This window comes from Microchirus variegatus (assembly GCF_963457635.1).
Source record: "Microchirus variegatus genome assembly, chromosome: 21".
NCBI lineage: Eukaryota > Metazoa > Chordata > Actinopteri > Pleuronectiformes > Soleidae > Microchirus > Microchirus variegatus.
The window spans coordinates 5,527,933-5,555,375 of record NC_139822.1 but is presented as its reverse complement, the minus strand read 5'-3'; the positions used below and the strand labels follow the sequence as shown (position 1 = coordinate 5,555,375).

Sequence of the window (27,443 nt, the reverse complement as noted above, 5' to 3'; positions counted from 1 at the left end):
AGGGTTAGCACGGCAAGGATAATGGTTGAAAGTCAGACAAACAAAGGGAGACAGTGAGTGGTTAAATGTTGTTGGATAAATGTGAAAATTACACAACACATAAAAGTCATCCAGGCTGAGACTCTGTTACAGACACAACCTGACCACTGCAGTTTTTAAATCGGGACTAAAACATTTAACCTTAAATAGCTTGTATTTATTTGATTATATCACTCTTTTCTAATTATTGTATAAACCTAATACTATTTTTCTATTTAACTAATTTATTAAATTGCTTTACTTCTTTAACATTTTGTATCTTTTATCTTTTAATTTATTTCATATTTTTTTACAATCTGCTGTTTATTGTATTTATTTATTTTTACCTTTAAATTGAACTTCTTACAATTCCTTCTCTGTGTTGTTTTAAATGTGTATTAAAATTAGGCAAGGCTCTTTTACTATCATAAAATGATGGCCTTGACTTTCATCAGAGTTATCACTCGCTACACCAACAACAATTACATCAGTGTTTCACCCTGGCAGGTAGAACAAACCTAACACCAGAGTGAGGAAGCTGTCAATCATCTTGTGAAATGCTTTAATCACACACAAAAAGCTGGTGAACTCTGGAGAAGATGCAGAGAAAGAAGGCAGAGAGCCACAGGGTCACTGATGGGTGAACAGCGTTAACAATTAAACAGACATTTTTTTTGCATTGTTCTTGGTGTTTTGCAAATATGAGACACACAACAGAAATGTTACATTAATTCAAGAGCTGAGAGTGATGTCGGACTTTACCTCGTACGTAGAGATTGGCAGGAGCAGAGTAACGCGTCCCAGCACTGTTCGAGGCAACACATTCGTATTTCCCCTGGTCAGACTCCTCGCTGTTCTCAATTTGTAGAGCTCCTGTGTAGAGGATTAAGAAATTTAGCTGTCTTGACAGTTGTGGAATATGAAATGTAACTATGCATGAAACCACAGCAGATATCTGCCAGTAGTCAATTAGTATAACCCAGTTCATTTGTAATTAAGTATCTCACACGGACAGAGTTTTGTGAAGAAAAAAAAAAAACTGCTAACAAAAACTATTTGCCTCGTCTTGTTAAGGGGCAATAAGACGGTGACTGAGGGTCAATTAATCAACTGCATAAAATGTCACAACAATCACAGCGTGATTAGGTCTTCTGCTTACTGAATTAATTGACAAACTTAAGTGTATATTTATTGGAGGGTTATCTAGCTCCAGCAGATGTTTGAACCCAGCTAAGTTACACTGCAGACATAATGTAATATCTAAAGAAACAATCACACTGCTGCAGCTTAACATCAACAACTGTGCAAAATGTGTTTTACACTGTTTTATCGCGGGACATTATTTAGTCCAGGGGTCACCAACCTTTTTGAGTCAGAGAGCTACCTTAAGGGTAAAAAATAATATGGAGGGCTACCATATAATATTTTTTGTTTGTTTACCATTTAAATGATTAATATTATGCATTCAACTGCATACACATTCCTTCCAGTGCTTACTCCTAACGATTACCAGTTTTTATAAACAATATCAAAGATATTTTACTGACAGATCATACGGATACATGCAAGTGAGGTGAAGTGAAGTGAGCCCGCGGGCACCGTATTGGCTGCCCGCGGGCTACCAGGTGCCCGCGGGCACCACGTTGGTGACCCCTGATTTAGTCCCTTGGGAGGAAGCTCCTCTGAAGTACTCTGCGCTTTGAACACAGAATAACAATTTCAGAGATGCTTCGTGATCACATAAATAGGAACCGTGTCTATTATTAAGAATTAGGCAAATGAAATTACAACTTAAGACTGAACCGTCCATCTCAGTCCACCATCCACATTTGCTTGAATGCCAAATTGCTTCTTTTTATTTATTTATTTATTTATTTTTTGAATCACTGCCATTGCAGGTTGTCTTTTCCCCAACCTTTGTGGTGTAATAATTAAACTACGGTGTTCTTTCATAACAAACTATGTGACCGTGTTTCACTGAAGCCCTCCAGGGACATGCTCCTCTGCCAGATGGCTCAGATTTGTATTCACAATCCCAAGTAGCTGTAGTCATTGGACAGAAGGCTAACATGTTGTTTCTAACAAACCATGAAAGCCCGGGAGACCTGTCTCTGTGTGGTCAGTTGGACACACCGTGTCCATCAACTAATCACTGCTACTGGATTGCAAATGGCCGACAGATGAGGTCATTTATAACCTGACAGAGAAGAGACCAACGGCAGCAAACTTACCTGCAGCCCACGAATTTTGAACAAACATGTTTTAAAACAAAAAAACTAGGTCTCAAAATAAAGCAGTAAATATACATAGGTGAGTGATAACAGTTATCATGTCTCCAAAACAGCATGGTGCTAGGCAGCCAGCCACCATGCTGTTTGAAAATGACACAAATACTTGGCGTAAGATGATGTCAGGATACATTTCGTTCAAATCATGCAGTATGAGATGAATACAACAAACAGCTTCACCACCAACCATAGGGGATTCAAGACAAGACCAAAAAAGAAGAACAAAATTGGGTGGGGCACTGACATGTGATAATACCACCTCAGATCTCATGACAACATATCCCTCAAAGGTGTTTGCTCTGCTTGCTGAGCTCATCGCTGTCTGACTCGGTACTGACATGCAACTGCACACTGATGTCGGTGTCACAAATCTGTCAATCTAGCCAATCTCCTGTGGGAGAAAACAGTGTGAGGACTACGGGAACATAGAAGGATAGCGCTCTGACACTTGCCTGAGCTGAAAAACTCCCTCAATTACTTCCAACTACTCAAACGCTGGTGGATCTTCCACAAGGTCATTTCACTGTTGCAGAGTGGAAAGCACATGGAGACTGCCAAAAGGCTGCCTTAACTCACAAAGAGTGAAACATTTTAATTGAATATGGGCTGTGTTAGGAGTTACAGAAGCACAGACTCTGAGACAGACCGCTGGCAGTTTCAAATGTATTCAGCTTTTTTTTATTTCTACCTCACTGTTGTTGACTGGAAATCATGCTGTAACTCGGGAGAAAAGCATATGATTTCCATAAAAAGGGAACCTTCCACCTTTAAAAAAAAAACTTTCTAGGCATCCTGTTCCCATGATGGGGAGCAATGCTGAAAATGGCTGTATGCAAATGCAGCCATTTCAATTCACATCGAGACTGCATAGAGGAGGTAGGTAGATCCTCTAGTGGCCATGGTGGCCTTTAGTTTAAAATGCAACTCCTTAGCGGCAATTTTTTTTCTGTAAAGCCAGAGAAGAGGCCGTGGCTGAAATATGTTTTGTTTTTGTGTGTCTATGTGTTTGCTCATAACCACAGTTCAATTCTAACCGTGTAATAGGAGACTGGGAAAACCTCATTTACAAAGTAACACCTTGGATTTATATTTCCATTCTCCTGGCGTCAGGGTTGGTGATCATTTGTTTGTTAAGGAGCAGACAGCAGACAGACCATGATCAGACAGAACATGTTGGGAGGAGACGTACAGGGAGGAGGAAGAGAAGGAGGAGGAGGAGGAGGGTGGGCTGGCGCTAACAGAGTGAATGAACCTGGTAATGTGGCACTGTGGGGGGAATGCAGGAGTCTGATGCAGATGTGAGGAATGGTCTGGACGTGATTTTTCGCACCACAATTTACTCATCATCCTTACCTCTAATTGGTGTACCACCTAGGTGGGAGTAATTTCAATGCAAACAGGGTTGAGAGATTAGTTAGTAATCCACTAACAACAGTGGCAGAGAAAAAAACAAAACAAAAAAACATGGCTTCTGACACGCCACAGAAGAAAACTGATCAGTGTAGAAGCCATTTAAATGCAATGTGACAAAGTTCAACCTGCTTAATCAATGCTATTAAGGGAGTTTGGTCTGTCCATGATGTCTGTAAATGACTGAAAAAAACACAGATTTTGAAAAACAATCTAATCCTCAGGGTAGACATTTTTAAGTTTTGAAACCGCTAACATCCTTACTTGTCCTTACTCCACAACTACATTGTACTAATATGCATATTTCATTTATGATGACCCCCACACTTTGTACAGACTGCATTTATGCAGAGAGCAGTTAGTGAAATGGGCAAGAAAAATGGATGAAAGTAATATACATTAATTGGAGGTCAAAGAAGGTGGAATCTCTTCATACCTAATTATTTGGGCTGCATGAAGACAGACTAACGAGTCTGTGTGCTTGCTAAAAATCTAGCAACTATGATACAATAAGAGGTGATAGCATTTTTGTTTTCACCATAGCAGCAGATAAATGCATTTTTCTTCCTGCCATCACAAACCTCACATAATGTCAGGTCATATGCTGTAATGTAAATCCTGATAGCGGTAGCAGATGTCAAGAGAAGGATGGTTGTCATTACATATCAGCACATTTTCAGACACTCACTATATTTGAAGAAAACTTATTAAAAGTTTTTTGCTGGCAGTGAAAGAAAAACCTGTATATGGGAAAATTTTATCCATGCAAGAAAAACACAACAGTTACCAGTTGTGTTGGTATCAAAATTGTGATAAATCTGTGCCTAATGTGGGTTATGCTTGTAGTGGAGCTAAAATGCATAATTTCAGGGCCATGGACAGTCCAGGTGAGCGTGCTCCAATGACCTGTATTCAGCTTCCCCTTGGCAGCTTTTTCCAAGAGTAGCTTTCATCCTTAATCTGTGGGGCCTCAGACCTGTGGCCCGGGCCTGTCACAGTCAAAGTGAAGTACATTTGGTAAATCATGACAAGACCAAATCTGGTCAAAACCTTGTGATCTTTCAACAAGATCCAGGTCAGGTCTGTTTTATGAAAAGGTGCATTGATACTGGGAATAAAGAGCAAGTCATTGATCCAATGCAAGCACATGCATCATTGACGAGCAGCATTGTGACCCAGCTGCATGTTTAAGAGGGGATTTAGGATTATTTATTATGGTGAAAACTCTTCTTTTTGTACTTTGAGTGGTTGCAAGCTCATGTATTACTTTCAAACAATGCAGAAATGTGTGAGCAGCTACAGCTGTTGTCTGAAATACTCATAATAATAATAATCCTCTAGGAACTCAGATGTCAAATCAAGGTGACAATGAGGAGCAGACAAAAACTTTCAAGTTTGCTGTGATGAAAGAGTGCTATACGCGACAACAGAGGCCTTTTCTGTTCACATCATTCTCATGTCTACCACAACTTACAGAGTCTGTTGGAATTCGATGCCACATTTGACTCTACGAAATGCTTTTCATTACAATTACATGTGTCATGTAAAGTAACACCTTAAAGGAAATGACTCAGATCAAATGCAGTTGTACCTGAGCGAAGCTGCTTGATGCGCGGATTGCTGCTGCTGATGTCAACAGGAAGCATGTCCTTGAACCAGGTGATCTCCGGGTCTGGGTTTCCACTGGCTGCACACAGCATGGTCGCAGTTCTGGTCCTTTCCACCACCTTTAGCTGGGGACCCATATCAATGCTGGGGAAGCCATGGGGGATCTGGTTCTCTGGAAATGTGCAATAATACATATTATTAGGCAACCGAAAAAGAGCAAGAGCAAAATAAACAGGACTGTGTGTTCAAAAAAGATTCTGACAGCATTGACTTTCCTCAGCTGTGAGAAATGGTGAATACTTCAAAGCAGTAAAGCCAGCAAGTGCAGAGAAGACGATGAGAGAGAGCAGATACATTCGAGGTGCTAAAGGCCAAACAGTATTAAGAACTCTCACACACAGACACACTCACAACACTTAGAGCAGGAGATACTACTGTGCAATGCTTTGGATTCAAATGTGTGTCTCTGATTGATTATCATAGCAAGCTTATTACCCAGCATAGGGAGTCTTAAGGTTTATAAACGCATGCATAAAAGAGCTGCCTTAGGCCTTACAAGTTTAACAAACCTATTTGAATAATCAACATTTTCACAATCAGCTATTTAGTGGTTAATACACCTGCCACATATTGAGTTTTTAGTGAGAAATTTTCAACAAATATGACCACACCAGGTACACTGGTTTGGATATTGTGATACAGTGATATGACAAGTCATTCATAATAGTTTTTAAAATAAAATGTATAAACTGTTTCTATTATACTTATACTTAAATTAGACATGAAATTACATTTGTCACTGACATGGCAAAATTGTGCTGCTTAATAAAAATCACAGCCCCTAACCTCACCCCATAATAAATCTTAATTTAATTTCTGGACAACTTTCATAAAGAGGGAACTCAGGGGACTCGTATTCTTGGTGAGCTGATTAAAAGTGCTGCTAATTATACCTTCAGCATATTGAACTACAGATTAACAATGAGCAATGCAAACATTCATGAGTTTATTACTCATTTATTAGTTGTAGATCCAAGAGATATGGATCTAAATGGAAATGGATTGAAGAGTATTGTCGACATATAGGTGAACAAAAACAATAAAAAGGAAAACTGGAGCAAGGTACTGGAGGGTTCATCCATACCAGACTTGGGTCAAGCATAGTTGCCCCTCGCCAGCAAAAACTGTGGTGCATTGAAATAACATAGGCAGATCAACTGGATACTAAAAGTATGAGCCCCAGCCCTGTGACAGTGATGTGTTTCTAAATGAGACAGAGAGTGGGGCTTTGAAACTGTTAAGAACTACCAGGCTCTGTTGAATCATTAGTTATAAGAGGGACGGCCAATCAACTCTAAGAAATGCACCTAAGGTTCCTCACAAATCTATAACTGATGCAGTGATAATTGTGTTCAATGTTTTTTGTAAGCCAACATCTACTGTACGCTATATCATAGACCTAATGTATGTTTTACTGTGTTGAGTGTATGGCTGGGACATAGAAGATCTCTGATGGAGATCTTTGTTCTGATCTCCAGCAGAGCACTTGTTCCTCCTTTCCCCCTTGTGTTTGGCCCACAGCCCCGGATTGTCTCATATTCAAATGTGGTTGACAGATCTCTGCATGCACTCTTATCTTTGTGGCGAGGTGCATACTTCCTGCCTCACTATACGGGATTCTTCTTTCAGACGTAGCAAACATAATCAGGATACCTCTACAAAAGACCCAAGTGCAGAACAACGAAATAATCCTGTACAATTTGTCAATGTTATGAATAATGGTGAGAGTAGTGCCCCTGTGTTCCTCTGTGGTTTACTTCCGCTCACATTTGCAGATAAATGGGATGAAAAAGAAGTAGTGAAAAAGTTGAAGATGGAGAAATGGAAAAGACCTGGTCGATACATGCCTACACAAAGATGAAGCTGCAGTGATTTACAAAATTAGGTTTTATAAAGGAGTAAAATGTTCCAAAACGTGGTAGCCAAAGATGAGCAAAATAATAGATTCATCTGTGATTATCCCCTCGGGGTGAAATGAGGGAAACCATTGAATAATACCACAAATCTAGAGGGAGCTGAACTCCACTCTCACCTAGTTACAGTATAATTCACTTTGAATACAGTGTGTTCATTATGGCCACAGATCTCCTGACAGGTGCTCCCTTTGTGGCTACCAACATGGACCTAGTTTCCTCCTGCATGTGCTCACAGTGCTGGGAAGCATAACGTGTGTGAGCTCACGTGGTTGTGTTCGGGGACTGTGTGCTGCATTCAGGGACCTGCCTGCACGGCTAATTTAGAGGCTCCGTTTTTGTCAGTGCAGTGAATCAGCAATGCCATACAATTCGAGTTATTAACTGGACTTTGGACAAACTAAAGTCAAACTATTTCTTTATTCATACACACACATAATCAAGAGTGTTATTGGTCTGGATTAATCAGAACACAAAATCTGGAGTGAGTGTTATCTTTGCAGTCATCAACAGAAAAGTGCAAATTAGATGCATTAGTAATATAAAACAGGTAATTCGTTAAATTTGGCTGGGGCTGGGTGATATGCCTAAAAATACTTTATCACAACATGACGATATCCAAAATACGTCTCGTCTCATGTCACGATATAAATATAATATTGTTCCCTTCTGACTTGTGAGTGGGCTGTTTAGATTATATGTGGTGCAGTCCAACAATTTCCTCCTTTCTGATTCAAGCAATAATTGGTAGTCTTGAAATGTCAACAAATTAACCACTACTTCACTTTGACACATACAAAGATTACCACAGGAGAAAGAGCTGTTAATCTCTATGAGAATCTATTTAGAAATACAGTCGATATATCACTCAACCCTATGACTCAATCAATATCTGATTCACAGCATAACAGCACAGCAAACTACTCTACACAGAATGAGTCACAAAATAATAACAATAATAATAATACAGTTTGAACAGGTACAGGACTGTATATTACCTTTATTGTGATGTCCTGTCAATCACACCAAGCCAGTTACTTTAGAGATTGTATGGACGCAGAAATGCTGTCCTGTCATATTCTAAGGTGAATTTCTGAATATTTGATTTCTTCCATGACACAACTTCAGCATATACAGCATCAACATATACCTGGCCAAAGCAGCACCTCACTGTGGGGGAAAAGGTGCTTATGCAGTGACGTGTTGTGCAAATGTGCATTTCATTTAAAAAAAACTGAAGTATCAGTAGGTGTCCAACCAAACCCTTGTTTTGGTGAGTATGGAATATGTATGATAAAGATTATTGGCAAATGTTACTGAGCTGTAAAAAATGCAAACCACTGATGAAACGGGGTGAAAGAACCCAAAGGAGTTATTACACGAGTCAGCAACTCTGTCACATCGGGACACAGGGAATCATTTAAAAGGCAAACAACTGCAGCAGAGCAGCATATACATTAATCTATGCCCTACTCCTGCTTCAGATTTGTGTAAACAAGTGCAGAGTTTCTCCTCCTTACACATTATTGTGAAAAAAAAGACTGAGGTTTTAGGTGTGTCTAAAAATATGGCTGGATAAGTCATAGAGAGTCATAGATAGTATAACTCTTTCTCAAGCACTGTGACAATATATAAACCCTCAGTCCACTTCATCGCTAACTAAGGTGTCTTTACCTTTAAATGTGTACATGCAAAAACACAGAGAAAGGTCTTGCAGCTTCATCTGAAATTATTAAAGATGAGGAGAACAGACGTCCACTGACCGATAGAGAGAGGGAAACAGAGAAGAGAGCTGTCGCTAAACACCTGGGTACAGGATGTCATTAAAGTGAAAACAAAACGGTGAAAATATAATTTCTCTACATATTTACCACCTATACATTTATAGCCTGTAGAAACATAGATGAAGGACGGCATACTCTTGCTTTGGTCCCCATTAAAGCGTGTGTGCATGGCAGTGCATACGGAGGACAGGACAGAACTGCTCCAGGGGACATTCACTCACCTTAGTGGGGACCAAAGCAGGTAAACGTCACGTGTTTGTTAAAAAAGAAAGTGAACTATTGTTAGAGACATTTATTTAATAGTATTTAAGTAGTGGACAGTGTGCCATGTCTTTACATGGTGTGTCAGTTCTGACATAGGAAATATTTGAATTAAAGCGGACCTAGAGTGGTCCTGTTGCACATATATGTTAGTTATGGAGGTCTACTTACATACATTAACTTGTTTTATGGTCAAAAACCTCCTAGTTGCTGTAAACGAGCCGATAGAAATCCTCTTTTCTGACGCTGTTCCTGAGCCGCGAGATTTCAGACTCAACTCTCTCACCCAGAAGTGGATGCACTGCTCCTCATTATCAAAACATTGTTTTAACAATGTTTAAAAATAGCTTTGTCACGACTCCCCGCCGCAGTCCCTTTTATGACTTTGACCCGGAGTCAGACCCAGAGTCAGAAGACACTGTCGCTCGTGAAACACCTCCACAACGGAAGTTATTCTTCTTCTGTGGTTCAATGTACGCAACCGGATGTGCCCGGACTAGTGCCCGGAGCAGGACAATCGGCTGTTCAGGAGAACCAATGTTTACGTAACTGGACCGGGTTTTTTCAGAGATCTCGCTGAGCCCAAGATTACAATAAAACACGGCGTTCTCAGCAGTGGCTGAACTGTTTGTTTAGAACCTTCAGGGCTTCATAAACAAGGTAATGATGCAGATACACACTAAAAAACAGCGTTAATTGGAACTTCTGGTCTATGTCCGCTTTAAAGTCTGGACTATATGTTCTGTATATGTATTGCTGTACTGTATATAAGGTGTAGGTTGTAGAATTTAAGGGACAGAAAATGCTGGTAAGAATTAGCAGAGTCAATACAATTTGATTTGATTAGTATGAACACGTAACAAAATAAATAAATAAAAACATTTAATTGAAAGCTGAGGTAATTAATGTATGTAACGTGAAGTTATGAGGTGGACTTTTGCCCCTTGGGGAGAAAAGGGGCACATATGCATTGCTGAATGTGGCTGCACATCACATTGTGCCGAAAACAAATGAAGGTAAACTCATTTCGATGCACCCTGCCTACAGAGCTCAGTCTTGGACAATCACTGAGTTTTGACATGACATAGTGTCAAACTGAATCATTTCAAAAACAGGTAATGAAAGACAGTTAATTGACCTTGAACACCCTCGAAAACAGTTTGTCTTTTTGAAATATTTAGCACTGTTATCATTTTGAAAAACACACAACCTTCATCGAACATAGCTCCGTAAAGTTGTCCTTGGGTTTTGGCAGAATGAAGAATAATTGAAATTCCTTTATGCGCATGTATCAAAGATCTTGTCGAGCTTTTGTGCAAGAATCGAGCACTGTCTGTCTATTCCTACTCCTCGAACTGAAGCTGGCCTTGTCTGCCAACTTGTCATCTTAGGAAGACAAAGATATGCCTTTGTTCAGTCCTTTAATTTGAAGAGAAAAGAAGAGGGACTGGGATATTTGGAAGAAATCCAATGAAAAAGAGCAGGCAATGCAGGTTGATGTTTGTCAAGATAAAGGGCATGTTTAATAAAAAAAAAAAGAGAAAAAAAAGGAGGCTCTGCTGTGCTGGAGAGTGATTCATCACAAAGACGCTTCATTACGAAGATGTGGGGTGGCCGTTTGGTAAAACAACAACTAAAAACCTCATCTACAATGAGATTATGGAGTTGTTTTTTTCTCAATCTAAAAAAACGTGATTGTTTTGAATGAATGCCGAATGAAAGCTTTTGTTATGAAGAATCTACTGCAAGTTCTGTTTTGCTGTAACTAAAAGTAGTTAAAAAAAAATAGAGACATTTCCAGAAATGCCTCAGAGGTGACACAGGTATGCATGAACTAGTTCCTCCATGATTTCATAAGTAAATAGGCCCATTGTTCTCTCAACAGGCGTTTATCACGCACAGTCACACTCCAATACGAGCAGCTGAGCACATGAACTTGTTGTCAGAGACAACACAGTAGAACATAAAAATATTAATGTGTTTTTCTGATTGTGCTGCTCAACTAGAATAACAGTGGGGGCCTTAACTGTACACAGCAGACATGGGGAAACATTGTCAATATCGTTTCTGAAGAGAGGACACACTGGTATAATGATAATTAGTGAAATTAAGCAAACATGATAGCAATCATCAACTGTTGTGTCGGGAGGTGTGGCTCTGCTGTAACAGCCACAGGCAGGTGAGGTAAGATTTAGGCAGGAGAAGAGGGAGGAGGGAAAAAAAGTGAAAAGGAGGGAAGGGAGGAGAGGAGGAGGGGGCAGGGGAGGGTTGCATGCCAACCTCCTGCCAGCTCCAATTACCAGTGTGAGTGGAGCGTGGAGCTAGGGCGATGGGTCTAATCAGAGCCCTGCTGAAAGAGACCCATCCTTGTCCTCCTGTCCCACAGGGAGGCTGCTGGAGCTCAATCCCATTGCTAACATCAGCCAACATCCCCCCCCTCAATCCAAACATACTCATCTCAATCGGGGGAAAACACTTCCAGACTCCCCATCCCCTTCATAACAGGGGAGCCTGACACAGTGCCACAAGATACAACACTGCTGCATAAAAAAGAAAATGCCTGCCTCATTTCCATTTTAGAGTTCAGAGGCTTCTACTGAATTCTTCTAACCTCAAGAGCATTAAGTGCTGGATGATATGTTCAGCCATGAATGTTTAAAGTGAGGGGTTCACTGGGGAAATGCTGTCTTCAGAGAGAACATACAATCATTAAACATACACGGGGATGCATACACAGTATGATTGGGAATATTCATGAGACAACATGGCTATGAGATGGACCGTGAGCTGCCCACAGCATAGCGTCTCATCCTGTATCAATAGTTAATCTAATTCAGCATCAACGTGTGCCATCAAAATTAAGGATGATACATTGAGCGTTCTCTTGATTTATTTAGCTTACATCTGAGCTGATCTCATTTCAGGCAAGAAATAAAAAGCCTTATGATCTCCACATGTGCCTGTTGCAAAGTGATGGATGACAACAATTAAAGGTGATGTCTCCTTTGATAGTGCAAACCAGAGGACCACAGTGGCAGCAACACGGGCGCTCGCCTCATGAAATATTACTGCTCTAAAACCCACTCTTTAAAACATACATCAGTGCACTGTTTTCTTTGAAAAAAAGAGTTAATGCAGCCCTAGAGAATAGCTAGGTCATGTTGGCGTTTAGATTTGCCTGTGAGTGAGTTTAGAGTTTAAATTTGTCCATGGCGCGAGCTACAAATACTACAAATAGTACAGAGTTTCCAACATTAAACTCCTTCAATAATTTACCTTTCTGCTCATCTGACCTGCGAGGAAAACTAAATGTAGAGCAGTTAGTGTTCTGTCTCAGCTGGGGGACGAGAGACAAAGCACATCACCTGTGGCTGTTTTTAACCAAGAACATTGTGAATCCAGACATTTGCATCTCCCTGAGACATGGACATGTTTGAGGAGTGTCAGCAGCAACAGAGGGTGTAACAGAGGGTGTAACAGAGGGACAAAGCTGAAATCAGTTCAACTGAAAGAGCTCTGTGAATGTTGGACGGCTGGCGGCGTGTAAAACATCCAGCGAATTCACTTGGAAAATGTTTAACCACAAAAGATTTATGAGAGACTCAAAGGTAGTGGCAGTGTTGCAGTCTGTTGGACAGTGGTTATCCATTGATGAATCTGGAAACCATAATGTTTGCCTGTACAGAGAGTGGGTGTTACAAGTGTTGCTTATTAACATTTAATGTGATTCAGTATGTATGTGTTTGATATGCGTGGCAGTACTTCTTTTAGAACCCCTGTGACATTCAGGCATCAGCTAATGGGCCTTGCAGAGAGGCAGACAGACTTCAGTGATATTCATGGAGCTGCTTTTTGGCATGCAACACATTGGAGGGCAAGGCGTTTTCTCACGTTCTGCTATGAAGGGCATGTGAGCAGGACCCTCCTGCTCTTCAGAGAAATACAAGTTGGCAGAATTCCCACTGTGAAGATCAAAGACCCAAGGAGGTCATTGATGTAATACTGTTGTAATGACACGAAAATGGCTAAAATGTCCATGAAAAAGAACAGGAGAGAATGAGGAACAAAGACAACAAGATGCAAATCCCACTCACCATCACCAAAACAAATCTACACAGATGGCTCCAAGTCAGTGGCTCTGAAGAGTGATATAGTGAACAATTTCACAACAGCTCTTTATCAAACAGATGAGTCTATTAACTATAGTTAGGATTAGGCAGCGAGAAAATCACTGCACATGTACAATGTGCTTTAAAATGTGCATTGAAACACGTTTGAGCGCTCTTGTGAAGCCTGTTTTCTCTGGCACGCAATCCCTCAGACCAGGTGTGGTGGCGGTTGCTATGGAGAAAGTAATGCATCACACCTCAACAGTCCTCGGGACATATTAACAGCATGCACAGACACACCTGCAAGCAACAGACCATCACAGAAGCACAGTCAAAACAAAAACATGATTCATGTGTCTGTTAATACAGTCCTGCATGTTCGTGGTCACATCAGTGTGCTGTTATTCTGCCGTTTATCTGAGCGTATGTGGTGGAATTTAAGACTGTAATGCATGCCCATGAACTTAAAATAATAATAAAAATGATTGTTATTTTTGTCTGGCTGAGCAGAACATTCAGCCTTGCTTCCTTGCCTACAGACAGATAATCGATAACTGACATCTCATACCCCAACCATTCCTCCCTCTCTTTGTATCAGCTCTCTCTCCGCTTCCCTGTTTATCTCTACTCCCTCTTTCTCTATCTAATATCATACTTCTGCTGTCGTCAGTGTGATTTACTGCTCTGCCTGTTTCCCTGTGCCTAGTGTTTATGCTGCTGTGCACCAACTAGTACATAACCATGATCTCTGACCTATTACTGCAACCAATGGGTGGTCCTCTGAATTCACCTGTTTTGCTGACTGAGTCACCTTGTGGGACAAGCACTGCTGCACAGAATCATATCCTCCATTAACGACGATATATGAGTAGCACAGCTGTAGGCTTTCATTTTGAGATTGCAGCTCTAATTTTTGCCTGGTGGTCCTACTAATGGGGGGTTTGATTGAAGACCCTTGAGATGATGGCATTACAGGGTACACGGTTAGTGGTTTACAACTGATTTTAATGTAACGGCCTCGAGGAAAAAAAAAAAACCTTGGGGCTCATGGTAAATTTCTGTGGCTAATAAGACAAGTTCCTCTGGGAGTCTGTGAGGAAACAGCAAGGACAGGACCAAACGTCAGGAAGCATGATGATTAATGAAAAGGGTCTACAAAAGGACGCGGGGTGGCTGTTTTCAAATAAATGAATTAATTGATCCTCTCCACTACTCAAATGAATCATCAGCAGAGCTTTATTGTGACATGTTTAGTGTAATTACCACAGATATGGATGACTTTTATGAGCGCTGTGAAAGGCATTGGACGTAGTGGAATGTGGCAGGTTCTTTTAATTAAATCCTCACTGACTGGGCTTCTGTGACAGCCTTTACTTCTTCTCTCAGTCTGATATAATGAATGATACAGAGTCAATGTAGACGGCCTCGACTTTTATTATGCATGGTTTTGAAGAAGTGACAGGTGTTTGCAACTATCACATTGTGGCGTGGCCTGTAATCTGCTCAATGAAGGAGGCAATTTTCCATGTTCACTTCAATACTTTCATGTCATGTTATAAATAAAAATAAAATAAAACAAAAACTATTATACAGCGACTAGACAATGCAGGAGCACATAACATGTATACAAAAGTGGATTTTGGGTCATATAAACCCATAAATACTACACAGTGTCCCTTTAACTGATTAATCAATTCATTACTCGATTTATCATCAATGATTTTGATTTGTTTGTTTCTTTTATCATTAAAATAAGCTAAATCAGCTTCTTGAATGTGAAAATGTTTCTTGTTTCTTTGCATGATATAACAAAGGAATAGCAAAGAAAAAAGATTAATCAAGAAAAAAATCAAAAGAGTTACAGCCCATTTCTACTTCACTCCACCAGGCAACGATAATTTAAAAAAAATTAACAACAATGCTGTTGCTTATGTTTACCGTATAATAATTAATTAAGTCTTAATTCATTTTAGTTCTGTTGCTGCAGAGTCAAAATCTAGCAAAACAAACAAACAAACTAACAGACATGAAGGTTCCTGAACTCATGTGCCACTGATGTTTAACTAAGAATGTCAAATGCATTTCTACTAGTTATTGTCAATGTTTAACTCACTATTGTTTATTAACCAGTTCCACTGTCGGTTTAGGAAAATATAAAATATTTACAACCCTACTCCTGACTACTGAACAAACCCTGACAGTTTGTACCTACAGTACATCAGCACAGACTTGCTCAATCATTGTTTTCTTGCAGAACAGGTTCAAATATGGATGCCAATGTAATGCACACAAACTCAACAGTGCCTTTGACAGCTGTAAGCAGACCAATCAAGCACACATGAGAAAAAACACAGCTCAGCTGCTGAGACAGAAGAGGATTACTCCTCTTAAACATGAGAAAAATGTCAGCGCTAAAGGCTGGACTATAAAACCTGGTGGTGAGTGGAGCCATGCCATGGCCCAGTGGGTAAACCAAGAGGGCTTGGTGTGCAAATGTTTAAGGAAAAGGGGGTCAGGATGAAAGGTCTCCCATTACCTGACTGTAGGTATTAGAATCCCCCTAACGCTGTGATGCAGGCACATCCATCCATATCCATTCAGGGTCTAATGAGTCGTTGACTTGTTGACCAACAGAACCACAAGGTGGAACTTGCTCTTAACCTGCAGGTGGTTATTATGCAGGTGTTTGGTGTGTTGTCTGTGTGTGTGTGATGTGATACAGGGCTGTATCCTGTATCCTGTAAACCAGGGGTCTCAAATTCAAATGACCTGGGGGCCAATGTGCATCTATTGTGGTCAAGAGGGGGCAACTGTTCACAACAATGCATCATGATATCACACATATACTTAATAATACTATTTATGATGCAAAATGAATGTATTAATATAAAAAATAGACATTTATTTTAAATTACATAAATAATAGTGTGGACAACTGTAATTTAAACGTACTAGGAGCCGTTTCGGCCACTGCCATTTGGCACAGCATATTTATGTATGTAATTGAATGTTGTATATGATACATTTAATAATGGGATAATTATGACCAAATGTCTTATTATTACTGTTATAAAAAAACATTGCTGGCAAACATATATTATAGTCTATCACCTCGCTGGCAGCTGTGCCTCAGCTACACACTGTGTTTAAAAGACGGTGAGGTCGTGGGCCATGTTTTCATGATCACATGATATTAAGTGGGGGGCCGCATGTAATGGATTGGGGGGCTGCATGTGTAAAAAAAATTATGCACTTCAATATCGAGATTAAATTAATTTGCAGAGCTTGCAGAGCAGATCTTTAAAGTATGATTCAGAGGAACAGAGCATGCTGCAGGCAGCTGTTACCAGGCATCTACGCCTTTAATGAAATCATCTACTGACCATACAACATAAACCAAGAAGATAATATCCAGCCACCATTAGATATTTGAGAAAACAAAGGCCAATTTAATTGGTTCAATTGGCAAACTATTGGTTCAATAGCAACGTCAATTGTCATGTAAGGTTTCTTTCTCTGAAAAACAGGAAATATCTTGCATTGCGTTCTTGTGTTCATATAACCGACTTGTCAGGGAATCAGCTTCCAGGGCTTCTGGATGAATAAGAATCTACACAGACATGACTGACTTTTAATCAATGTCATTCTGGTGCAATTTGTATGGGTATTAAATAAAATAAAAGACACATATTGATTGAAAATCTGCCGAAAAAGAAAATCAATTAAGAAGAAAAGAATGAAGCACTCAAACACGTATTCACAATTACACTGTGGCTGGCTTTATGTTATCTGCAGGAATCTCTTTGATTGAAGAGTGACAGTTTCTGAAACCCTTCTGTATTCATTGTCACAGCTTATAGTTTTTGAAAAATGTTATTGGATGTCCTCATTCAGATGACTGACTATATTTACCCATTGGCTACTTGTCTGGTTTAGAGAGGAACATAAAACAAACTTCGCAAAAGCCTTCTCACTTTGACTTGTGTGTGTATAAATAAATGTAGTTGCTAATTAAAACAAATGAATGTAACACAAAGGATGACCTCAGCGAGGAAGCAGAGTGTCAGTCTGAATGTCACGCATGATGAAGCACAAGAAGGATGGCACACTGGACATGCTCTGAAAAACTCTTCTTGAGTGAAATCACTAATTGAATAATGAAAGCCCTTGCAGCTGTCTGTGGCAGATACTTAATAGCAGATGTCAATTTGCGGATATCCTTTTGTGTCGCTGACAAAGCGCAGATATTAACAGAGGGGCATGTCTTGTCACATCTCCAATATCTTCTGCAAACCAGAGACAACATACAGACGGGGAGGAGTTCAATACATGCTGGTAATCAACAGAGGTCAGAATTGTATGTTCCAAAACTGTGATGGGCTACAACTCTGCTCCAAATCAATGTATGACAGTTAATGTTGTGTAGTATGAATGTGCACATACATCAGTATTAACAGCAGTACCTACTGTATGCAACACTGTGCAAGTATTACCTCAAGGAACCTAATGAACAAGTCTCCAGATAAACAATGAGCGCTAACATTTTCTTGGGGTGTGTGATTTCTGTTGTATTTTATTTATAGGCTGTTACACAGTGTGGCAGTGAGGAACTGTCAGTTCCTGTCAGTTACAGAGATTTCAGACAACAAATCCTCTCTCAGACTGTTAGCTGACATGGAGCGGGAGGAGAACCATTCATTGGCCGAGACAGGGAGAAAAATAATATGTTTGCGTGCTCAGTACTTCACATTCTCTTAGGATTCTGTGTTGGTGTATAAAAGTAATACATCATCTGCTAAAGTATCTAATCTAGTGCTGCAACTAACAATTATTTTCATAATTAGGATTAGTTGTTTGGGCCATAAAATGCCAGAAAGTGTTCTTAAATCTTATTTGGTCCACAAACCAAAATGATTCGGTAGTGATTTCTTTATTAAATGGAGCAAAGAAACCAGAAAAAAAGTAGCTTGCTTTAATTATTATTTTTAGGATATTTAAGGTTTTTTTTAAGCAAGTGGCTGAATGTATTAGGATAAAGGGGAATTTATGGCAAATCCACAATTGTTGGACCATTGTAGGACAGGTGTGATTTGAGGTCTTGAAACAAAACAATTACATGATTTTTTAAAGAATTGGTCACATTGATCACCTGGACATTCATTCATTCATTGTGTGCTCATTCCTATCAAATCCAACTCTCTTGGTTCCATAATATTCTATTAAACACTTTTCCTTAGCCGTTTTTATTCATTTATCTCTCTCCCTCTCCCCATATCTCTCCCCTGAGGCGACAGACATGATCAGCACTGACGCAGACATACCAGACATCGCAGTCTTTACAGGTACACTTTGCCAAAAGCATGGAGCAACTGATGGACAAGTAGAGATGATAAAATGCTGCCTCAAAGGGAGAACGACACCATCCAGATGTTTTTCATGGAAGAAATCATGTCCAGCTTAAAACTGAGGACGACAGATGAAGCAACCAGTCATCGGGAATGTCATTATCAATTACTGCACTTACAGTGTACACTTTATTTAGTGTAAAAATTAAGTTATATATATAGCAACTGATACATTTTTGTGTTTTATTTATTGAAAACACAAACATGAAGATGCCAACTCATGGTTATAACCCAACAAATGATCTGATAGGGATTTTTCGATGTTGATATGGTTTGCACAGGGATATTAAAGCCATGAAAAACATGTAACAGCAAAATCATTGTAAAAATGTGTGAGGAATGACGTACGTAGACTCATTTCTGGGTCATTGCTGCTTGTTGTTGTGACTTGCACACCTAAAAAAAAACTATAAAATAACCAGGCGAGAGGAAGAATGTCCAGTTTAGCAGCATTGTTTTCTACTATTAGTATTGTTTAAAGTGCACCAGTGTATCTGGGTTACGGATTCTGTTTGTTCCCTTTTTCGATTTCTCAAAAAGTCAAATAAAAATGCAGTTACCGTGTCCACCACCTAAAAATCTATTTTTTCCGTCGTTTTAAATTCTTGTCCTTGGATGTGGGGATGCAGATTGGGCGGCCAGCACAGTGATGTCACCCCGCCATATTGTGTGAGTCCTTGAGAAAAGCCTGCACAGACAGATGCAGTTTGTATCTGTCAGCCTGGATATGAGCTACAGTGCTGGGCCTCCAGCCAGCAGATGGTTGGTGAAATTAAATCTGTGACACAGACCTGCACAATGGAGCTTGGAAATACAGTGTGAGGAGGGTGGGGGCAGCACACCTGTAGGTTGGTGTGGGAGAGAGTGTGTGTATATAAAGAAGCGTGTCCCTAAACGGCTCTGTATGCGTGCAAGTTCTCCTGTTTTGCTTCTCCATGTTTTGAGGAATAACAGCCCCGGCTTAAAATGGAAACCAAACCTGTTCGACCAAAACTACACCCAGTCCCTCACACCCTGAGCCGCTTTCGTCAACAACCTTCAGTGTTGAATGTTAAACATGACCTGAACACCCGCCTTGCTTAAACAGCGATTAAGAGAGCATGAGAGTGATAAAGTAATCTTGGGGGAATAACACTTACACAACCAACTTTATTTTTGGTCTTTGTGAATGATTTGAATAGCGCAAAAGAAAAGGGAGAGGATTAAGTTGTTGTGGGAGTGGGGCATGGTATTAAATCATTCCCATATACAGTAGCTTCAGTATAGATTTATCTTGCCTGGGAAAAGGCAGCCATGGTTTCTGTGCTGTTTATCCAGTCAGGTTTGTTGTCCACACTTGCCTGGCTCCTGAGATATTTATTACTGGCATTGTGTCGCAGTCATTTTCTGTCTATGCACCGGGGCAAATAAAGGCCACTTTCTAACCGGTGAGGCTGTAATTTGTTTACTGCCACCAAACACAGGGGCACTATTGTAAGTACAGTCAACACATGAACATAAAAACATTGTATTAAATTCTATTTTTTTTTTTTTTTTCAAATGTGTTTGAAGACTAATGAGTTTTCAGCTCCGCTGCCATCTTAAACTAGAGGGGGGAATATAATGGACTCAAAAGACTGATCCCTATTAATATTACAAGAAGCTGTTTGACACATTTTCACACAGCAAACCATAAAAGAAAAAAATACAATTGTCATTTTTTTTTCTGTGATATGGAACCTCCATTTAAACATGCTGAATCCATTGTTGATTTATTTTGACCTGGAATATATGAGTTATTATTTCTATAATTATTATTTTCTGTGATTTCACCAGCATGTATCACTGGCTTTGGAGAAGAACTGTCATCTTTCACAGATGCACCACAATCACTCTATCCACTGCACCGCAGAGCTCCATCAGGTTTTATAGTCACCGATGGCACGTTTTCAACACCACCTTATTCATTTAATTTTACATTTTACATGCTGCTCAAACATTAACAGTGATGAAAACATGAGCGATTGACTTGACATGGAGAAGTGTCAGCAGGCTGCTGTTAAGACTGATGTTGTGAGCAGCAGAGATGTCTTTTCTGTCCAGCAGTAGTTTATTTCGTACATCACTGAGACAAGCGCCATTTACCTGGACATTTACTGAGGCACTTCAATTCAAGGGGGGGCGATGAAGGTCAGAACATAAGCATCGTTACCCAAGTAATGAGTCATTGTTCCCGCTGGTCATCACTCTATACTATTCTACAATGTCACACCACCGCCATCGCCACACTGTCCTCTATGTTTACTAGGGATGCAATGGTACAGTTTTCCCACGGTTCGGTATGCATCACAGTTTTGTTGATAGTCCTTTTCTCATTCTCCTTATAGTTTGCCCTGAATCCAAAATAAATCCCACACTTAAACGAACTTAAAGAAGACCTCTTCAAACTTGAGTCTCGTTCATTCGCCATTGTTTCTGCGGCATGAGCAGAACATGGCACTGAGTGCAGCGCTGCTCTCATGTCTCTGCTCCGGAGTGGATCTAGTTGCACGGCTATACAAAGTTGGCCGAAACGTGCCAAAATCCCATTGTTTGCCGTTGTGTATTCACCGAACAGAGCGTACCGAACGATTCGGTAAAATACAGAATACCGTTGCATCCCTAATGTTTACCTTAAAAGACAAAGACACAAGGAAAAGATAAAGGGGTAGATATGGTGGGAAACAGATGTGGAGCCAGGCAGGAAAAAAATAGAAGTAAAAAAAGAAGAGAAATGGTCTGAAAGAAGATGGCAACAATATTTCTTCATCACACCTCTTCCCTGTGGCTCTGAATTGTCTACATCATTATTTAACCACACAAGTCAGACCTATTGTGCACAGCTATTCTTCTTACTAAACTGCATTGACTGGGCGGTATAACCAAAAATATATATCACGATATTTTTCAAAATTTTTCAACAGTTTCACGGTATCTGACAGTATTTTTTTTTCATGCATAATCAGGTGTTCACAGAATTTTCTACTGGTTGAGAACAGAACACTAGAAACAGTACTAGTGTAGAATACCTCCACACTAGTACATAGTGATGGGATCGGCAGTTCATTTGAGTGTACTGAATCACTTGAATCAGTTCATTAAAATGATTAGTTCAAAAGATTTGTTCACCGAATCGTTCAGTTCTAAGCAGGAGCCCAGTGCCCCGCTACGTGACTCACCTCCTCCCTGTGTGTCAGTTCGTACCTCAGCATCAGTACACCAGTTCTCTGTGTGTCAGTTCGTACCTCAGTGTCAGTTCACCTCCTCTCTGTCTCTCAGTTCGTTCGTACGCGCGAATCAGGAGTCAGTGTACTGACAGTGTACGAATCACAGCAGCACGGCCGGGCAGACACAGTTCACAGTCACTCCCTCTCCCTCCCCGCTCAAATTGCTCAAAAATGATATTCGAATATTCCCTCTAAAAAAACACAGATATTCGAATATATTCTCATAGTATTTGCATCGCGCATCTGGTGTGCGTTGCATCCGCTGCATCTGGGAGCTTTCAATCAGTCAGACTGTCAGGTGATGACAGCATGATGTCAATAACAGGACAAACTAATACAACGAGACATAACTACCTGTATATGTTGTTTATTTAAGTTTAAACATATTTCACAACATATTACCTACACAAAAATAAGTAAATGAACTAATGACCAAGAGCGCAGATCTCACTCTCTCACACTCGCTCTCTCTCTCTCCGGCCCCGTGCCAACAAGGCTTTGCACTCTCTCCTCACACAGGTTCAAATGACAAACAAATAAATGCTGAGTGCTGATCAAAAGTTTTGTGCAAGTGATTTAAGGTCCCGACTCTTGTCCCAAATATGACAGGCTTCATTCAGTGATTGAAACAAATATATAAACATTAATGAAACGTTTACATGCAGAGCGCTCACTCGCAAAGCAGATAGCAGCATTGCGGCTGCGCGGATGTTGTGTAATCAAACGGTATGATCATACCGGTATGGCGGTATATTAAAAATAATGGAATCATAATGGAAAAAAAAAACGGTATTCGGTGTGAACCGGTATACCGCCCAGCCCTACATTGACTTCCATTCATTTGGACAGACATGACAAAGCCTTATCTTAACCTTAACCCAACTCTAACCCAAAGCCTGAAACCAGGTCTTAACCCCACCAAAAGCCCTTAAATACTTTTTTGGTCCTCAGAAAGACACACATACAAGTACACACACACACACACACACACACACCAGATGATGGGGAGACTAAAAGCAGAGTTATACATTAAAAAGGTAGTTATGGAGTAGACCATTATTCACAACATAAAACGCCAAGAATTCTCAGATTGACTTGTGCTAGTGTGACAGCGTGCGCGCACACACACACACACACTCACACACACACACACACAGAATGAAGAATTGCTGAGCTGACTTTGGGCCTGTGCGTTCGTCTCAGCAGAGTGACCTCTCGGGCAGAGGGGCGTGAGAACTGGTATGAACAAAGAGCGGGGCTGTTACAGCGTGACAGAATTACAGAGTGACTCGAGACTCGTGAGTGAAAATGTGGTACAGCCCAACTCTGCTGGTATGAACTACTGTGCTGTGTTATTTATTTTTATGTATTGTTTTGATCATTATTTTGATTGTATGATTTTACTTGTTTACGTGTCACTATTTTATTTCTGACTGTTCTTTTAAGTTATATTTAAAGTTGAGTTTTGGTGGTTGAATAAATACTTAAGTTTTGAAATTAATGAATAATCGTGTTTATTAATCGTAATTTCAATATCAATCAAATTAATCGTGATTATTGTTTTTGCCATAATCGTCCAGCCCTAGGTTATTGTTACATATATGGTTGATAACTTATTAAAATTTGACAATAAGGCCTTAGTGTGGTGCATTGCAAACAAATGATGGACATTATATCACTCATGACAGCATTTAGACAATAAAAATGGGAACTAAAAAAATATTAGTTATCATGAAATAAAACCAATGATCCTAGTCTAATCTAGACAGGTCTAAAAATGGCAGACCCATGTTTATGTATTATGGCAAACACAAGCACTTATTTTGGACTTCTAGGAATGGAAACTTGAAAACAAGCAGCAGCACAAGAGTTTAAGAAGAGATTGGCCTAAAAACAGGACAGAGAACTTGCATAGAAAAAAAAGACTCTTCTTACCTTCAAGCACTGTAAGCTTAGCACTGGTGTTGATCTCGCCAGCACTGTTGGTGGCCGTGCACTCGTAAATGGCTTCATCTCGGTGTGTGCGCAGTGGCTGGATGCGCAGTACGGAGCCCGAGCCGTCATCAAACTCAATCACCTGGTAGAATCAGAGCAAAGCAAAGGGTGGGGTGACTTTTCATGCACAGCATATCACTTTATTGCAACAAATAAAAACTCTCACTTTGAAATGATTTCTGAAATGATTTTTTGGTTTGTGAGCTGAGAGAAGTGAGAATCTAACATGTGGCCGTATTTCAGCTTTACCAGTTTCACAAAAGGCTGCTATTATGCCCTGCTGCAAAATTACATTTTGTCTGAAACAGAAGTCTGTCTTTCTCCCTAAAAAGTGGCTAATGGAATGATATTGCAAGCAAAAATCTTTGATGGCATTTAGAGCGAATAATGATAGGAAATCAAATTAGCAGAACCACAACAGGGATCACATGTGGAAAAATCTATTAAACCAATCGCTGCTTTTCCTCTGCCACCATAGTTACATTAAGTTAGAGAGGAAACAGGGGTCAGAGATGGTGTGAGATCCCACCAAAGGCTCTTCTCTACCTGTGGGTTCAAAAGAAGGAAGAAAAATGCAGTATTTCAAGGAATACATCAAGGGGAAGCATCTGCAGAGATGGTGGAGCTGGGGAACAGAGGGGGAAGGATGCGGGTGTGAAAAGATTGACCGAGATGAAGCGGACTTTATAAATCAAGATGTGAGGAGATTACGGAGGAGGGAAGCTTGTCTGGTCTTGCTTGGAGAAGAGTTGGTGTGATGTTCAATAACAGGGCAATTGATTATGTGGGCTGTGAGGGAGCTTATTTTGTGTAAATGCTGCTTTCGCGTATACATGTAGAGATGAAAGTGAGGAAGAGTCTTCAATGAGAGAGAGTTACTGAGGCAGTCTGTGACCTACGCTTGTAATGTTTTGTCATGCAAGTTATGTTTGTGACTGCCTCTATTTATTTGTTTGAGTACATGTGGGTGTGTATGGGAGTTGTTCGGGGATGTGAAAGTCATGCATGAGTGCTCACCTCAAAGCGCTGGGAGCTGACTTTCTTGCCTTTCTTCATCCAGGTGATTCTGGGTTTGGGCTCCCCAGTGGCCTGGCACACAAATGAAGCAACTCCACTCGAGATACCCGTCTGGTCCTCTGGGGTTTTGACGAAACTTGGCAAGCCTGAGGAGGATGGAGGTAAAGGAGTTGAGGGAATGATTTTAAAAAAAAAAGGGGGGGGGGTAGTCAGTGACAAGGCAAAAGGAGAAGAGAGGGGGGAGATGAAGGTGATGTTAGTGCATGGGCCAGCCACGTAAGCGTGCAAACTTATCATCTATGGGTCACAATTTCTCTACACAAATGTATTATTGAGAAATCACATGCACACCTTCACCTCAGTGAGGAACAAAACCGTTTTATCTCTGTGTGCCTGCCTGTCACTGCACCATGAACCATTTGGAATTGAGTAGAGCCTGTTGTTAAACAAACAGTGATGCTGTCGTATCTATTTAAAGCTGTAGTGCAGAACTTTTAAATATAAACAAATGGGTGAGACATTCTAACCATTGTCAAATTCAGAGTTCAAACAGGACTGGTGAAGTCTATCTGGTTCCACAGGACTCTATACTGTTTCTCAGTATAGTGACATAAAGACCTTGACACCCACAATACATCCAGAAAGTGACTTGTTTTATGTTATAACCGCCAGAGGTAAGAGCAACATGTGCTCGTAAAATAAGACCACTACAAACAGGTTTAAGTATGACTGAAAGCCTAAGAGGCTCCCACATAAACTATATACACAGGTGTTCTGTCAGTCAGGGCTGATAGTTTTGCTTGACAGTGCCTCTCTTTCAGATGAAGGACACAACATTCTGTTCACAAAGCCCAAATGTCACTCACTGTTCTTAGTAAAACAACACCATCGATAAAATACAAATAATATGCATATCTCTATAAATATGTGCAAACATACATTTGTCCATATACATGCTTATCGGGGGGGGGACAGCCGCCCCCTACTTTAGCGCCTTGCCCCCCCCAGCTGCCCCCCTAACGTTTGTGTTTTAAAAACTTTACTTGTAAAAACATCCGCGACTATGTCCACAAGTTTTTCAAAGTAGTGAAACAAATAATAAATTGAGCAAAAGTCAATAATTGTAAATATAATCTTAGGCCCCTGACTCACTTAGCTACGGCCCTGCATCAAACGTGCAGTATGCTGTGGAGCGACTGAAAGTATTTTCATGTTTGTTATGTTAAATCCATTAACATTTGGGGATTCTTGCACCATCCCATGCCACCCTGCCAAGACCTCTTACCACCACTTTGCCACCCCATGTAGAAGTTTCTAGATCTGCAACTGGTGCTTATACAAACATGATCTCCATATACACATTATGTTACTCCTTAGTACACTACAACAGAAGACACGCGTCCCATCAAAGTTGCAGTTATGAAGTTTTATTTTCCACACAGTTCACATCCTTCATTTTCTGTATCCACTAGTCCACAGTAGGAGGTTGCAGCCTAAGTAACATTAACAGATAGTATGTGTACTATATTTAACCCAACAAGAAATGAGAGATAAACTGCCACCCTTCAACAAAATACCGGCAAGTTGAGAGAAAAAATGTTTGTAAATAAAAAAGTAAATAAATAAAATGATGTTAAACAGGTTGTTGAGAGACAAAATTAATACACAATGTTTCTGAAGTGTCTTCCTATACAATGTGTGTTTACACCAACACAGTAGATTACCTTGGAGAACACCTCTAACCCTGGCTCTTCTGTTTGCCTTTGGGGTGTTTTTATCAAACACCACACCCAACAACATTGTCCTGTGAACAATGTCGTGCGTGTTTCAGTGACAGCCCCATCTCAGCTGACGTGACACTACAGCGAGCACACCTTTGCACCATGTGCCACGTTTTATGCTTTATTCACAAGCTCACGTGTGTGTAATACAAGTGAAGCTTGAGAAACATACATCGTTGTCCTTATTACCACCTCTGTCGTCTTTTTTTTTTTTTTCTTCACTGGAGCCGTTAAAGGGGGAGTTGGAAAAAAACCTAAGCCACAGTTACAACGAACAGGCCCCACAGAGGCGTGCTGAACAAACCGGTGCATCATTACACTGTGTACACAGAGGAGATGCAGGCCTTCCCTCACTGAGCACACACTGGGGAAAATTCAGCAACGGCTGCCATATTTCTTTATGTGTTCTAATATAACGCTGGGAAGAGGTGGTGTATAGGGTCAATATCTAGTTAGCATAACATTGTACCTGGTTGCGGTATAGGTGGATGTGTTAGTGAGGACATTCTCCAGGTCTAGTCTATATTAACACCCTCTGCCCTCACTTGG

General features: G+C 40.3%; 1 protein-coding gene across 1 annotated transcript in view; it reads right to left on the bottom strand.

Annotated features, from left to right (window-relative positions):
- LOC310942299 (receptor-type tyrosine-protein phosphatase F) overlaps positions 1-27,443 on the bottom strand; it is a 133,039-nt gene that overhangs the window by 72,150 nt on the left and 33,446 nt on the right. The window contains exons 3-6 of the mRNA XM_083907659.1: positions 25,114-25,259; positions 24,037-24,178; positions 5,308-5,496; positions 781-891 (exon numbers count right to left, since the gene is read on the bottom strand). Of these exons, the coding sequence (XP_083763785.1) occupies positions 781-891; positions 5,308-5,496; positions 24,037-24,178; positions 25,114-25,259 (588 nt within the window). The remainder of the gene's footprint in view (positions 1-780; positions 892-5,307; positions 5,497-24,036; positions 24,179-25,113; positions 25,260-27,443) is intronic.